The sequence below is a fragment of the Peromyscus eremicus genome, chromosome 3, assembly GCF_949786415.1.
Source record: "Peromyscus eremicus chromosome 3, PerEre_H2_v1, whole genome shotgun sequence".
In the NCBI taxonomy this organism is placed as follows: domain Eukaryota; kingdom Metazoa; phylum Chordata; class Mammalia; order Rodentia; family Cricetidae; genus Peromyscus; species Peromyscus eremicus.
The window spans coordinates 24,990,302-25,004,790 of NC_081418.1; the positions used below are offsets into that span (position 1 = coordinate 24,990,302).

A 14,489-nucleotide genomic window follows, 5' to 3' on the forward strand; every position below is an offset into this window, starting at 1 on the left:
TTTTTTCATGTAATGTATTAATCACAATAAGCAAGAATTTAGAAAATGCTGTATTTATAGTATATAAATACATGTAAAAATAACATGCACATATATGTATGTATACATGTATATATATGTGAAATATGGGAAAGCACATTATTGTCTTAGTTTATAGTCTGAACTTGAGTATATTACCACACTCTTTCCCCAAGCGTATTGGTTCTTTTGAAAATATTAAGCATAGCACTAGATGTTGGAGTTTTATGACTACAATTATTTTTTGCTTCAGAATATGTTTAAACTGATTTTCTTTTAAGATCTGGTGAGATTTTTGTTGTTGGTTTTGTTAATGCTGCTCATTTTTGTTATTATTGCTGCTTTACATATGTGTTTCCAGGAATATTGAAAATACCTGACATTATTGTTCTTCAGTTTGCTCTGCATTCCTGTTTCTCTTAGGTTCTCAGACAGCTTTTCCCTCATTCTGTAATTCCCACTATAAATATATGCTAAATGTGCAAGCCATGGTGCTCATTTCCTTAGAAGTAAAATTGCCTTTTCCCACAAGAAATGTTAGCTGTTTTAAAAATTCCTAAAGCTTGTACTATATCAATTAGTATGTTCTTTTTAATTTAAAATCTGACTTTTGTGTAGCTTATTTGTATGTGTAAGGCTATTTGAAAGGTTAGCATTTAATAATAAAAAACAAAGGTGTTTGTGGAATAATTTCTTTTGACCTTCAGGGTAGTTTTAAAAATTAGAATACTCTTTTTCACAGTTTATGTTTCTTTCATAGTTTGTTTTTAAAGAAAAATTGAACTAATGCTAAATGAATTTCAAGTAATAACTAAAAGGCTATGTTGAGAATACATATCTTAAATATTCCCATTCTTTAATAGGTTTAGCTTTAGAAAACTTAAAGCTTATGTTAGATCTAAACTCCTTTTAACTTTCTTTATTTAGAACAGTTACTGGCATTGTTAAAACAATGCTATGAAAAACATAAGTTATTGCAGGGTCCTGTACATACCTATTCTCTACATGCTAAGGCAAGGGGGATCATGAGATCAGGGCCAGCCTGGTCCTTATAGCAAGACTCAGTCTCTAAGGACTGGAAATGCTGTAACAGAAGACAGAGTTATCAAGTTGAAAGCTATTGAACTCAGAGCTGTTGTAATTAAACTGTTTCCCTGCGTACATCAGTGTAACTTTCATTTGCTGCTTTTATTGAAGTTGTGGGATTTGTAAGAAGAACCATGACCAGCATCTCCTTTTACTGTGTGACACCTGTAAGCTGCATTACCATCTTGGGTGCCTTGATCCGCCCCTTACAAGGATGCCGAGAAAGACCAAAAACAGTTACTGGTGAGTGAAGCAGGCTGGATATGGTTGGAATTGGTTTGCTTTTATCTTTAGCAGTACAACTGTGTTACATCACTAATTCATAGTAAAGCACTTTTTCATACCTTTGAATTGAATATTTGTAAGTCTTTCTAACTATTACATGAATAAAATATTTGTAGAAATGAACTTTTAGCAATGTATTCTTTCTTACATAAGGCGCCAGAGGTTTTTCTGGTGAGTATAATTTTCTTTCATTTTATGATTTGGTATTTCTCAAATTCTTTACTTTTATTTTGAAGTTAAATAAATTTTAAGTTTCATCAGCCGTTCTTTGAAAATCCAGAAACTCTGAAAACTTCTGTTTTGTTTTAAGACAGAGTCTCATTTTGTAGTTTTATGTTGGCGTCGTTAGATAGCTAGGGATGACCATCAGTTTCACACCTCCTGCTTCTCCTCCTCAGTGCTGGGGTTATAGGCCTATGCCAACATGCTCAGTTTATGTGGTATAAGGAATTGGACCCAGGACTCTGTTGTGCTTAGCAAATATTCCATCAACTCAACTACATCCTCAGCCCTGAAAAACATCTCTTAATTGTCTTTTCACTGACTTAGTCATGTTGAATCACTACAGATATTTTATTAAAGTTTCTTTTCTTATTTCTGTGATGAAACACCATTAAAAAAAAAAAACCAAAACAATTTAAGATTGAGAAAGGTAATATTCTCAATATAGTAATATTCTCACAGTTCAAGGTAATATTTTCACAGTTCAGGGTTCAGGCCATCATGGCTGGGATGTCAAGGCAGAAGGATCTTTATCTTGTCATGCAATAAGATGGGGTTTTCTATGTCAATTAACATAATCCAGATAATCCCTCAAAGCCATAGAATCTCCCAGGTGATTCTCAGTTCTGTCAAGCTGACTGTTAACCATCCCAGATGCATATAATGAATTTTATCCTAGGTTTAGTTCAAGATGCATATAATGAATTTTATCCTAGGTTTAGTTCAAGGAAGAAGCAGGCGCTCAGATTTTAATAGACTAATTGTCATAGTATTTCAGGAAGGGGAATGCAGGCAAGGAAAAACTAGGAAATGAATATTCTTTTTATGCAAAAATAAGTGTTCTAGTCTTAGAAAAGAAAAGGACCTGAATCCTGGAGTTGCAATCTATTGAAGAGGGTATGGATTCGGGGGCCTAGAGAGATGGCTCAGTGGGTTACAGTGCTCGTTGTGCCTGCTTGAGGACCCAGGTCTGGATCCCCAGGACCAGAATAAGGAGTGCTTTGTGGCTTCGGGTGGGTGCAATCTTTGCCCTTGGAGGCAAAAACATGAGAATCCTGGAAGCTCTCTGTTCATCTAATCTAGCTGGATCTATGAGTTCCAGATTGAATAAGAGCCTCTCTCAAAAAATAAAGTGGATCTGGGAGGAGCTGGTAGAGAGCACAGCACTAGCAGAATATACTGTATGAAAAAAAAATTTTTAAACCGCAACAGCAACAAAATAAAGTGGAAAGTGATGGAGGAAGACACTGATATCTTCCTGTGGCCTTCACCTATACATAAACAACATGCACACAAACATACAAAATGTAGATACATGCATGTAAGGAAAACATGTGGCATTTGCCTTTGTGAATTGTATATTTTACTTTTCTGTGCATTCCAGTCTTCCGCATTTTTCAAGTAACTGGTCACAACTTTGATGAATTGCTGACCCTCTTCTTTTGGGGATATATGACCCTCCCCCTCATCCGGTCCCAGGGAGACATTTCATCCGTTATCTTACCCAAAATAATGTTTTTTTTTGTTGTTGTTGTTTTTTGACACAAGATTTCTCTGTGTAGACCTGGCTGTCCTGGGAATTCACTATATAGATCAGGCTGGCCTTGAACTCAGGCCTATCTCTGCCTCCTGAGTGCTGGGATTAAAGGCCTGCACCACCATGCCTGGCTGGAAGATTATTTTTTTAAAAGATGATTTGATAGTGGTTTTGGACAGAATGTGTAGCAAATTTAAAAAGATTCTCTTGATATTTCAACATGAAAGTGAATGTTGTTCTTTTGCATAACTCCTCACGTGATCTTTGTAATTTAGTGTTGAAACTCTATTTTATTTAATAGTTTTTAGAAATATTTTTCTTTTATTTTTGAAATTATAATTTCATCGTCTCCTCTTTTCTGCTTCCAAACACTACTCTTGCTCTTTCAAATTCACAGCCTCTTTTATCGTTAATTGTTGTTCCATGCATAAATGTTGATACATATATATTCTTATTTATAACCTGCTCTGTCTGTATAATGTTACGTGTGTGTGTGTGTGTGTGTGTGTGTGTGTGTGTGTGTGTGTGTGTATGTTTCATGAGCTGACCATTTGCTGTTAGATAACCAATTTGTGTGTGTGCTGTTGTCTGGGAAGACTATTTCTCCCACTCTTAGAATTCCTTATTTGCCAGTAGTTCTTTGTGTAGGGTTAAAGGCTCATTGCTATGAGTGGTGTGTCTTTCCCCTCTCCTGTTCCCATTCACTTTGGCATGTCTGTTGTTGTTGTCCTTATTCAGTTCATGTTTAAACAATCATGTTGATGAAACTTTATGGATGTATTCTATGAGACACAGTTTCACACAGACTCCCTGATCCCTGCCTTTATAATCTTTCTACCCCTCTTCTTCAATGTTTCCTGAGGTATAGAAGTGTTGTCTAGATGTATTCATTGGGACTGGATGTCACAACTCTGCATTTGGATTGATGGTGTTTTATCTGTAATAGTTTCTAACTATTACAAAGAGATGTTTTCTGATGAGGTGTGAGGACTATGCTTACCTATAGGTATAAGGACAAACATTTAAAGTGTAGTTAGGGATTATGCTGGTTCATTAAAGCGGTGGTTTGTAGGTTCCGGCCTAAGATCAATTGTTGCTGAAAGTTTTCCTGGTCCTGCCCGGCTACTGCGGCCTTGTGGTCCCGCAACCGCTCAGACCCAAATGAACACACAGAGGCTTATATTAATTATGAACTGTATGGCCTACTGGCTCATCTAGCTAGCGAGAAACACTCAGAAACTTGAGTGTTTCTCGCTAGCTAGATCTTACATCTTAAATTAGCCCATAACTATTAATCTATGTATTGCCACATATTTCGTGGCTTTACCTACGTCCCATTATATGTTGCTCCTTGGGCGACTCTCTGGCATCTTCTCTGCCTCTCCTTTCTCTTCCTATCTATCTGTTTGGATTTCCCACCTGCCTCTAAGCTGCCTTGCTATAGGCCAAACGGCTTTTTTTATCAGCTAATCAGAGCAACACATATTCGCAGTGTACAGAAAGACATTCCCCCATCAATCGATGGCATTCATTACTGGGTAATTGAGTACCAGGCATGATTTTCATCTTTTTGAGTAGGAGTTAAGTCCAATGATAGAATTGTTGGTTACTGCTAAGTTATGTGTGCCACGACTGTACCCTTACAGTAATTGTGCCATGTTGGTATTTGTTGTGGTTCATAGGCACCATAGCTGGTTAGGACTGTTGCTTGCGTCCCTCCTCTGGAAGCTTGTATGGTACCTTCTGGTACTATAAAAGCTAGTCCTCAGGCGAGGAGGCTTTTATGTCAGCTCCAGCTTAGGGGCCTCTGGGCCCTAAGCCTACAGTGCATGGTGTCTTCAATAAATAGGGATTTACCTTCCACTTCTGGGGAGTAACTGTGGACAATAACAATAGCCTGTAATGTTTTGGAAGTCTCTTGGACAACCCTAGCCTACAAATTAAAAGAGGGCTTTTCATGCCTATGTTGGGGTTTTTGCTAAGTGGTCTTGGATCTTTGAGGGGGCATTGTCAGCTAATAGTTTCAATTACTTAAATTACTTCAAAAATCTTAAGGTTTTTTTTTTTTTGCATAGGAATTACAAACTGTAGGTCCCATCTCTGATAGAATGTATATATTAAGTAAATACATAAATAATTAAATGAGCTTCATTAATAAGCTTGTGTGTCATAGTAGTGTAGCTGAAAGTTTTCCTGTGGCCCGCCTAGCCCATAGTCAGGACAAATCTCTCTCACCCACTGGTTCCGCAGCCACTAGGACCCAAATAAACACACACAGGCTAATATTTTTAAGCTATGGCCATGGCAGGCTTCATGTTATCTAGTTCTTCTATCTTAAATTAACCCATTTCTATAAATCTGTACTTTGCCATGTGGCTCTTGGCTTACCAGTATCTTTACATCTTGCTTCTCATGGTGGCGGCTGGCAGCATCTCTCAGCTCTGGTTTTCTCTCTCTAGTTGGAATGTCCCGCCTAACCTTATTCTGCCTCACCATTGGCCAAACAGCTTTATTTATCAACCAGTCAGAGCAACACATATTCACAGCATACAGAATGACATCATCCATCATAGTAGTGCCATAGATTACTAAATGAATTCAGGTACATGTTTTTGACATTTCCAGGGTAATCATCACTTACCCTGAAAATGTTCTTTGATCCCATTGAATTGAATATGCTGTGGCTTTTATACTAGACTGTTGTGTAGATAGATATCTTAAAGGGTGTTTGAAGGTGGAGAATACAGGGTTTAATATATTGTTGAAAGTGAAAATGGTCCATCTGTGTAGATGTATATGACGTGACTCATGACAGCTACCTTAAAATTGGAATACATATTCTGTATTGTCAGTTACAAAATTTTCTTGGTAACTTGAGTTTTTTGATGTTTCAGGGTTTCATGGCATGTCATTTTAATTGTCTGAATGTTCTAGAACAAATTTACTTATCATTTAAATTTTTAGTGGCTTTGGGAATGAGCATAAGAACACAATGTTGTAATGATGAGTAGTAGCTACAAAAACAGAAATAAAGTGACAATGTTTTAATTTGAAAACTAGATTACACAAAAAGTACATGTTTTCATATTATAGGGATTTATAAATTTTTACAGTGAATATGAGTGATTGGGGAAAAGCTCAGTTCATATAGTGCTTACCATGCAAGCCTATGGCCTGAGTTTGATATCTCTAAGCCCTGTAAGCCAGACTTGATGGTGGTGCACGCTTGTAAATCTCAGTACTGGGCAGGCAGAGACTCTAGATCTTTAGGGCTTGCAGGTCAGTCAGTAGCCTAATCAATAAGCCACAAGCCAATAGGAGACCTGAGGATCAACACTCGAGTTGTCCTCTGCTGTCCACATGTACAGGCAACACACACACACACACACACACACACACACACACACACACACGGGACTGGAATGCTTGAGAAACTATGACATTTCGTTGAGCTGATGAAAATGATCAATTTGTTATTAGTTTGTATAATTTAGACATATAAAGCAGAAAAATGATCCACTTGAGACATAATTTGATATTGTTTGTAAGCTTATTTACATAAAATGGCTGTGGAATTTTATTATTTAAAAAACAATACAAAAAAACCTTAGCATTTCACAGTTTTTCATAATTTTGTTTGCCTCTTCAGAATATATTCATCAAGTAAATTCTGGGATTATGTAAGGCATTTATGTAGTACCATATTAGTTACTGATGTTTTTATTTGAAATAAGTATAAGAGCAGTTTATTACTGATTTGGTAATCTATAAAACATCTTTTAGTTGCACTAGCAACATGCATGTAAGAATTTTGTAAGTTATGCATTAGAGAATAACACTTTATTTTTCTCACCGATACTTTGCATTGCAGCAGTTAATATGATTATTTCAGCAAGACAAATAGTACTTTGTATTTATGCTGTAGAACCCAGAATTTAAAGATCTCAGTTTTAAAAGTAAAAGTAAGCTTAATAATAAGTCTGTATTATTGATATATCGAAAATAAAAGTTTTGATGGAGAGTGATTTAAATGATAAGAAATGCTTAGAGATGTTTGAATTTTAAGTTACATTCAAAGGTACAAATATTAACACATGTAAAGTAAATATATCATATATCACAAATTAGACTTTTGGAAATCTTTTTAATCCTTTTAAATTATATTTGAAGAAAATGTATAAATATAAATTTACTTTTAACAGCTGGCAGTAATGTGTTTTTGTTCATTTGTTTGTTTTCTTTGTTTTTTCGAGACAAGGTTTCTCTGTATAATAGCCATGGCTGACCTGGAACTCTGTGGACCAGGCTGGCTTTGAACATTCAGATCTGCCTGCCTCTGCTTCCCAAGTGCTGGGCTTAAAGGTGTGCGCCACCATACCCAGCTTGGTTGTAACGTTTTAATGGGCATATTATAATTGGCAGAACACACATTTCTAGGTCTTCACTGACAAGGTAAAGGTTTTGCTTGGTTTACTAGTAAAATGACTACTCACTCCAACACTTCACAGATCCCATTTTTTTTCCAGATGGTATATTCAGCATACTGTGACAAAAAATATAATGAAAAGTATGGTAATGAAATATAAGAATGAAAGTCCATAAAAGACTTTTCAGTATATGTCACATTAAAAAAGTCATCATTTCTAAGTAGGAAGATACTTCTTAGTGAGTGGTCTATGAGTTCTCTTGGCTTGCAGTAGCATTGTTCCATTTGTTCTTGTAGTATGTGGCTACACTGAATTGCTTTCTGTAACAGTCATTTTGGCAGGTGTGGAGGTGTGCTTCTGTGTGTTGTCATTATCACACTGCTGTGTGTATTTATTTGTGTGTGTGTGTGAATTCTTTTTGTATTTATAGAAGTTATAGCTAAAATCAGAAGATAATAAATATTGACTTTATTTTAACAAAAATTTGTTCAGGCAGTGCTCAGAGTGTGACCAGGCTGGGAGCAGTGACATGGAAGCAGACATGGCCATGGAAACATTGCCAGACGGAACCAAACGATCAAGGAGACAGATTAAGGAACCAGTGAAATTTGTTCCCCAGGACGTGCCACCAGAACCCAAGAAAATTCCAATAAGAAACACGGTATTTATTCTTTGTTTATTGATCTCAGTGATATTCTGATGGAAAAATTTAAAAGGAGTTATAGCATAAACATACACTCAGAAGTCAAACAGGTGTTCATATTGCTCTTTGTTATTTCTATGAATTCAGTTCTCAGTATTATGTCAGTATTACAATATTAACATATTGTATTTAGTTGAGAATCTAGCTTGTGGGTTCAGGTAAAAGCTTAATGGTGGGTACTAGTATTTCTGACACTGCACTTAAAAATAGGACGTTACTGAGCCTTGGACTCCTGGGCCTGCCTCTGCAAGCTCATATGTATAACAGAGTCCCTTTCATCTCAGCTGTGTATTTCTCATCACCTAATCATTTCCTTTATATATATATATATTTTGGTTTTTCGAGACAGGGTTTCTCTGTGTAGCTTTGCGCCTTTCCTGGATCTTGCTCTGTAGACCAGGCTGGCCTCGAACAAAGATCCGCCTGCCTCTTCCTTTATATTTCAAACCTGTGTAGTCATGAACAGTATTTAATTTAGTCTGTTAAGTTTGGGGTTTTATGTGAATGGAGAAATCAAACTTTTGTTTTCTTTCTATAACATTATCTTTGTTTTAGCTAATTCTGTAAATGCCCCCTATAGTATGGTTATGAACATTTAGAGAATGTATAGGTTCCTGAGTTGCAGACTATTTGTGATTCACCAGATTTCCTCCCTGGGACCCAAAAGATGGAAAGAAAGGAAAGGACTGGACCTACATGCTCTGGCACATTCATGTTCAAAGGCATGTATGTGCTCACACAGAGAGAGACACACACAAAATATCAAAACAAAACAAAACAAAACAAAATGTAAGTCTTCTGGATGGTTCAAGGCCAGCCTGGTCTACAGAATGAGTTCCAGGACATCCAGGGCTACACAGTGAAACCCTGTCTTGAAAAAAAAAAAAAAAGAAGAAAAAACCTTTTCAAGTAATAACAAAATAAGGGTTGTATGTTTTTAAAAAGGAGTTTTTCAGACACTTGTAACTTTAAAATAATAAAGACTTTTAAAATGAAGCAAAATTAAATTAATAAAATTTAAAATAATAAAGGCCCTTAAAATATAACAAAACAAATGACAACGCTAAACCTAAAAGTATCTATCTCCCTCAATATCCAGATAAAGTTTTTTATTTTTTGAAAAAAAACCTATCTTGGTACAAGGGAGAAAAGTAAAAGATATCTCCCCTAAGAAGTCATAAATGCAGATTAGCCCTTATGAGTCTGGAGAGAAAATGTATACTACTGATGTAAATAGAAAGCACACACTAAATTCTTATTTAAAATAGTTGTATGTTGAAAGAGATCTTTATGCACCTAGTAATAACAAACAGAAATACTTCCTAAAGAAATTCTTTAAATTTTGACCTCAGAGTATTTTCAGTGAGCTAGAAGAATTGGCAAAAGATTTATATACTCGTTCCTTGAAAAGTAAATATGATAGACTAAAACCATATAAACAGATAGCCAAGGTCATTAACACTGATGGAAACTCACATAACAGGACACATTTTTTTCATGTATCTGTTTGGAAAGCATGAAAATACTGGGCACATCTGTGAAGCATGAGAACACTATCCATTCTGGCATGCATGTAAACATGTGAGAAACACACAAGAAGAATCGAGTCTATGCAGTCTGAATTAATTTCTCATGTCCTCTTTTGAGCTCTGTAAATTTTTAATTGAAATACAAATGGAAATGGTTTTTATACATTTGGTCATTGTATGACGTATTTAATAAGTGAGATATTTTTCTCTCCTTTTCTTTATTTTTTTATTTTTTATTTTTTTTCCCTTTTCCTTTGAGACAGGATCTCTCTATGTAGCTCTGGCTGACCTGGAACTATGCAGACCAGACTGTCCTGGAACTCTGCCTGCCTCTGCCTCCCAAGTGCTTGTATTAGAGACATATGCCACCGCCACCCCTGGCCCGAGATCTTTCTCCTTTGATGCTATATTCTGATACTAAAATGGTATTTTCTCTGGTGCCCCTTTGAGTCGTGTTAATGTGAAAGCCAGTCATATGTCTACTGTTAATTTGTATGTCTGGAGTCATTCACATTAAACATTAGTGTGGTGGTTTGAATGTGAATGGCCCCTGGGGGCTCATATCTTTGAAAATTTGGTCCTCAGTTGGTGGAACTATTTGAGAAGGAGTGGGAGGGAGCTTTATCCTTGTTGGAGGAGCTGTGTCACTAGGGCAGGGTAGACTTTGGGGTTTCGAAAGACCTTGACTTTATTGCTCTTTTTCTCTTCAAACTATACATTTTGTGTTTCTTTTTGCCCCACGTGCTCTTTTTCATTATAGACTTGCAGAAGAGTAATTATTAATAACTATGTGGCAGAGCCAATACAAGCCTGTTTTGAAATCTTTTCCGCCAAAGAAATTAGTTGATTACTTTTCAATTCAGCCTCAGGCAGTTTCATAGGACAAGACCAGAAGGCATTCTCAGTGTACCTCTCTGCCTCCTGTTTTGCTGTTTGGAGATGTGAGATCTCAGCTACTAGACATGCTAGAGTCATGGGATATCTGCCAGTGATAGCTGCACACAGGGAGTAGAACCAGCCCAAGAGAGAGCTGTATCTTGCAGGTATCCAACCTGGAAGAGGAGAGCCATCTGAACCTGCTGACATTGGACAATGGAACTACACTATTTGGACTTGGCCCTTCTGGGTTTCAGTCTTGCTTTGGTTCAATACTTCCCCACTGTGCCCCCTTAACTCCCTTTTTGGAATGGCAATGTATATTTTGTACCATTTTATATTGGAAATATATATTTTGCTTTTTGCTTTTTACAGGGTGTTACAGTTAAGAAATTGCCTAGAGCTTTTAGGGGAGATTTTGGACTTTGGGCTTTTAAACAATGTTGAGGCTGTGGAAGACCATGGAGACATTTGAAGTCGGACTGAATGCATTTTGTATTATGATATAGCCATGAGACTATGTGGGCCAGGGAGTGGAATGTAGTGGTTTGAATGAGATGCTCCCTGTAAGTCTCAGGCATATGAGTACTCTGTTCCTAGTTGGTGGATGTTTGGGAATGATTAGGAGGTTTGGCCTTGTTAGATGAGGTGTGTCACTGGAACAGACTGAATGTTGCAAAAGCTTCTTGCTCTCCTCAGTCCATTTTTTCCTCTTCCTGCTTATGGATCAAGATGTGAGCTCTCTGCTGCTCCAGGGACCTGCACCTATGCAGTTGCTCTGTCATCACAAACTCTATCTCTCTGGAATCTTAAGCCCAATTAAACTGTATAAGTTTTATAATTGTCTTGGTCAAGGTGTTTATCACAGCAATAGAAACCTTAACTAATATAATTAGGATCAACACTCTTTTTTGTACTTTCAAACATTGGCATTGCTCCTGTTATACACAGTGAAATAGTGTCAAAGTTAAGGGAATGCTTGAATATTGACCTTGAAGAAGTTGATATTAAAAAAGAAAAGAAGGGGACTGGAGAGTTGGCTCAGTGGGGTAGAGGATCCCATTAGTTTGGTTCCCACCACCTCTGTGGTTGCTCCAAACCGTCAGTGCCATGGAATCCAACCCCCTCTTCTGACCTCCATGGGTACTAGATACTTACTTGGTATACATGTATACATGTAGGCAAGATACTCATACACATAGGAAAATCTTAAGCATTTTGAAGGAAAGTAATAGTAAATTAGTATTTTGGCCTCATATGTGCACTGCTTGTGTATATCTAATTTTTGTTGCATTGCTTTATTTTTTTCCCCTTCAAATCATGAGTACTATGAACCTACTCTGGGGAATTAAAAAAAAATGCATGCTTTTATATTTGGTGTGAGGATGGAAGTATATACACACTCCTTAATACCCTTCACTCTTTTTTTTTTTAATTTCTTTCTTCGTGGTGACTTTCAGTTTACCCAGAAACAATTTACTTATGAATGCTACACTTAAATCATTTTTGATTAACCAATAAGTAAATTTTTGGATCAGTGTCTTTATTTGGTTTTAGCATATCAGGATTTAAAAAGTTAGGCTCACAGCCTGGAGAGATGACTGTATAGTTGTGAGGGTGTGAGTTTGTATCTGAGTACCCACACAAGTTGAGAGTCATGTGCACACCTGTAACCTCAGTTCTAAAAGGGGTGGAGACAGGCATCCCTGGAGGTTGCTGGATTCCAGCTTCATTATGAAAACTCAAGACCTAGGTTCAGGGAGAGATCTTGTCTCAAAGAAATAGTAATATAGAGGGACAACCAGTTTCCTTTTCCTGCCTCCTTACACACAAGTGCGCGTGCGCACACACACACACACACACACACACACACACACACACACACACTTACGTATATGCTCACACAGATACAGACAGGCACACAAATAAACATTAAATAAACAAAAGGCAAGAGAGATAAGCGGATAGACTCTATCCTTGTTAGAGTACCTGCTGTTGGAGACAAAATTGCTCTTGAAGAATGGTGTCTTCCTGTTGACAGGAAGCTTTCCATTCACCATGCCCAGAGTCTTAACAGGGAGCTGAACATGCTGACCAGCCATACTAGACTTGTAACATGGATACTCAGACATATTATTTTCCATTTCATTCTATTCTGGGTTTGTAAGAAAGATTTCTAGAAATCTGAAAGAATATAGTATATTCTGAGATAATAGTTTCAATAAGATGCTTCTCAAGTGATCAGTCTCATTATCACTTTTTTCCTCCTATGTTTTCTTTCTATACAAAAACAACAAAAAATGGTCAAGTTACTTGAAAACAAATTACAGGGCTAAAAGTTTATTGTTTAAAATAATGGTTAAAAGATTTATTTCAAGTGAAAGAATGAAATGTATTTTCAGGAAGTACCTCTCCCTTGTAAACATAGAGTCATTGTACGCTTCATAGTTTAACATTGCTTCATGTTTAGTTGTTAGGATATCTAGTTTTTAAAAAATGATCAATCCAAATGATAGCATTGTTTTAAATGAAAATTTAATGAAAAATCAATTAGTTTTTTTTTGTTGTATGAAATTAAAATGTAGCTGAGGACAGAATCTCTTTTAGCCTCTATTCCAGCATTTCTCTTTCCCCAACTCAGTGCATGGGCTTTGAACCTATTATGAGGACACATATTTTTGGTATCTGACATTTTTTCTTTATCAGACACAAAAGAATCCTAATAAAGCATTGTTTTAAATAACTTGCCAAGATGTATAGCCTTTAAGAGGTGCTCATCCGGGATTCAGATAAGACTTTTATTATTCTGGCGTTCTAAGCAGTACTGGTGATGGCTCTAGAGACTTCTCCATCCAGCTTAAACTTGCAGCAGCTTGATGACTATACATCATACGACTAGTTCAGGAAATGGTCATTCTGTGGTACATGAGGGCACTCGTGGTGTACCTAGATGTGTGCAGATCAAGGAATGTGTTGTTTCTAGTTGAAAGGAGCTCTGTCGAATGTTCGAGAAATTATCAGTAAGTCTCTAACCCTGAAATACCAAGCCAGCGTCTCTTGGGTTAGAGAACTTGATTGTGAATATCTTAGCCTGAAGAGCACTCGTGAGTGAGTGAAATGTAGGGATAAAGGCAAACCTGGAAAAGCTTTCAGGAAGTAAGTGCTTGCTTAGCACAGGATTGGTCACCTATAAAGTGCTTCCAGTCTCCCTGACCTCTTCCCTTTTTCTTTCCTTCTGAGGATGAGGATACAATCTTTCTTATCCCTATTTCATAGCTGTGGTTATTGTATAAAACAATCAATAGGTTCTAAATAAGTAAGTTAGTCTTACCTGAGGAAAAGGCTTACCAAGCCACACAGCATTAGAACAAGCCATGCATCTAGTACCCATGGGCTTAGAAACATTGCCTTCATTTTGCTTGTCTATTTCTTAGTTCCAGTTATTATCCTTGAACTGCATATGGAAAGGGAATATAGAAAATGTGGTTTCCAGCCTCAGACAATAGGTGATTATAAAGTGACTACAGATAGTCAAGCATAGTAACTAACTGCTTATTATTGTGCTTGCTGGGCATAGGAAAGGTTGACTGTGAAGTGGCTTTCACACTCCCTGACCCTTTACCCTTTCTCTTTCTTTTTAAGGATGATGATACTATCTTTCTTACCCATATTTCCTAGCTGTGGTTCTTATGTAAGACATTAAGGGATTAAAAATAAGTAAATTGTTGGTGGTAAAAAAAATAGTGACTTGAAGGTTTACTATGTGCTCAGAGGACAATTGTAGATTAATGTAGTGGACCTAGAAG

The 14,489-nt window shown here is 36.8% G+C and overlaps 1 protein-coding gene across 3 annotated transcripts in view; it reads left to right on the forward strand.

The window, feature by feature from the left end:
- Positions 1–14,489, forward strand: part of Phf14 (PHD finger protein 14) — a 139,347-nt gene that overhangs the window by 47,823 nt on the left and 77,035 nt on the right. For all 3 annotated transcript variants that reach the window (XM_059257383.1, XM_059257382.1, XM_059257384.1), the window contains 2 exons: positions 1,216–1,347; positions 8,068–8,236. In XM_059257383.1, coding sequence (XP_059113366.1) covers positions 1,216–1,347; positions 8,068–8,236 — 301 coding nt within the window. The remainder of the gene's footprint in view (positions 1–1,215; positions 1,348–8,067; positions 8,237–14,489) is intronic.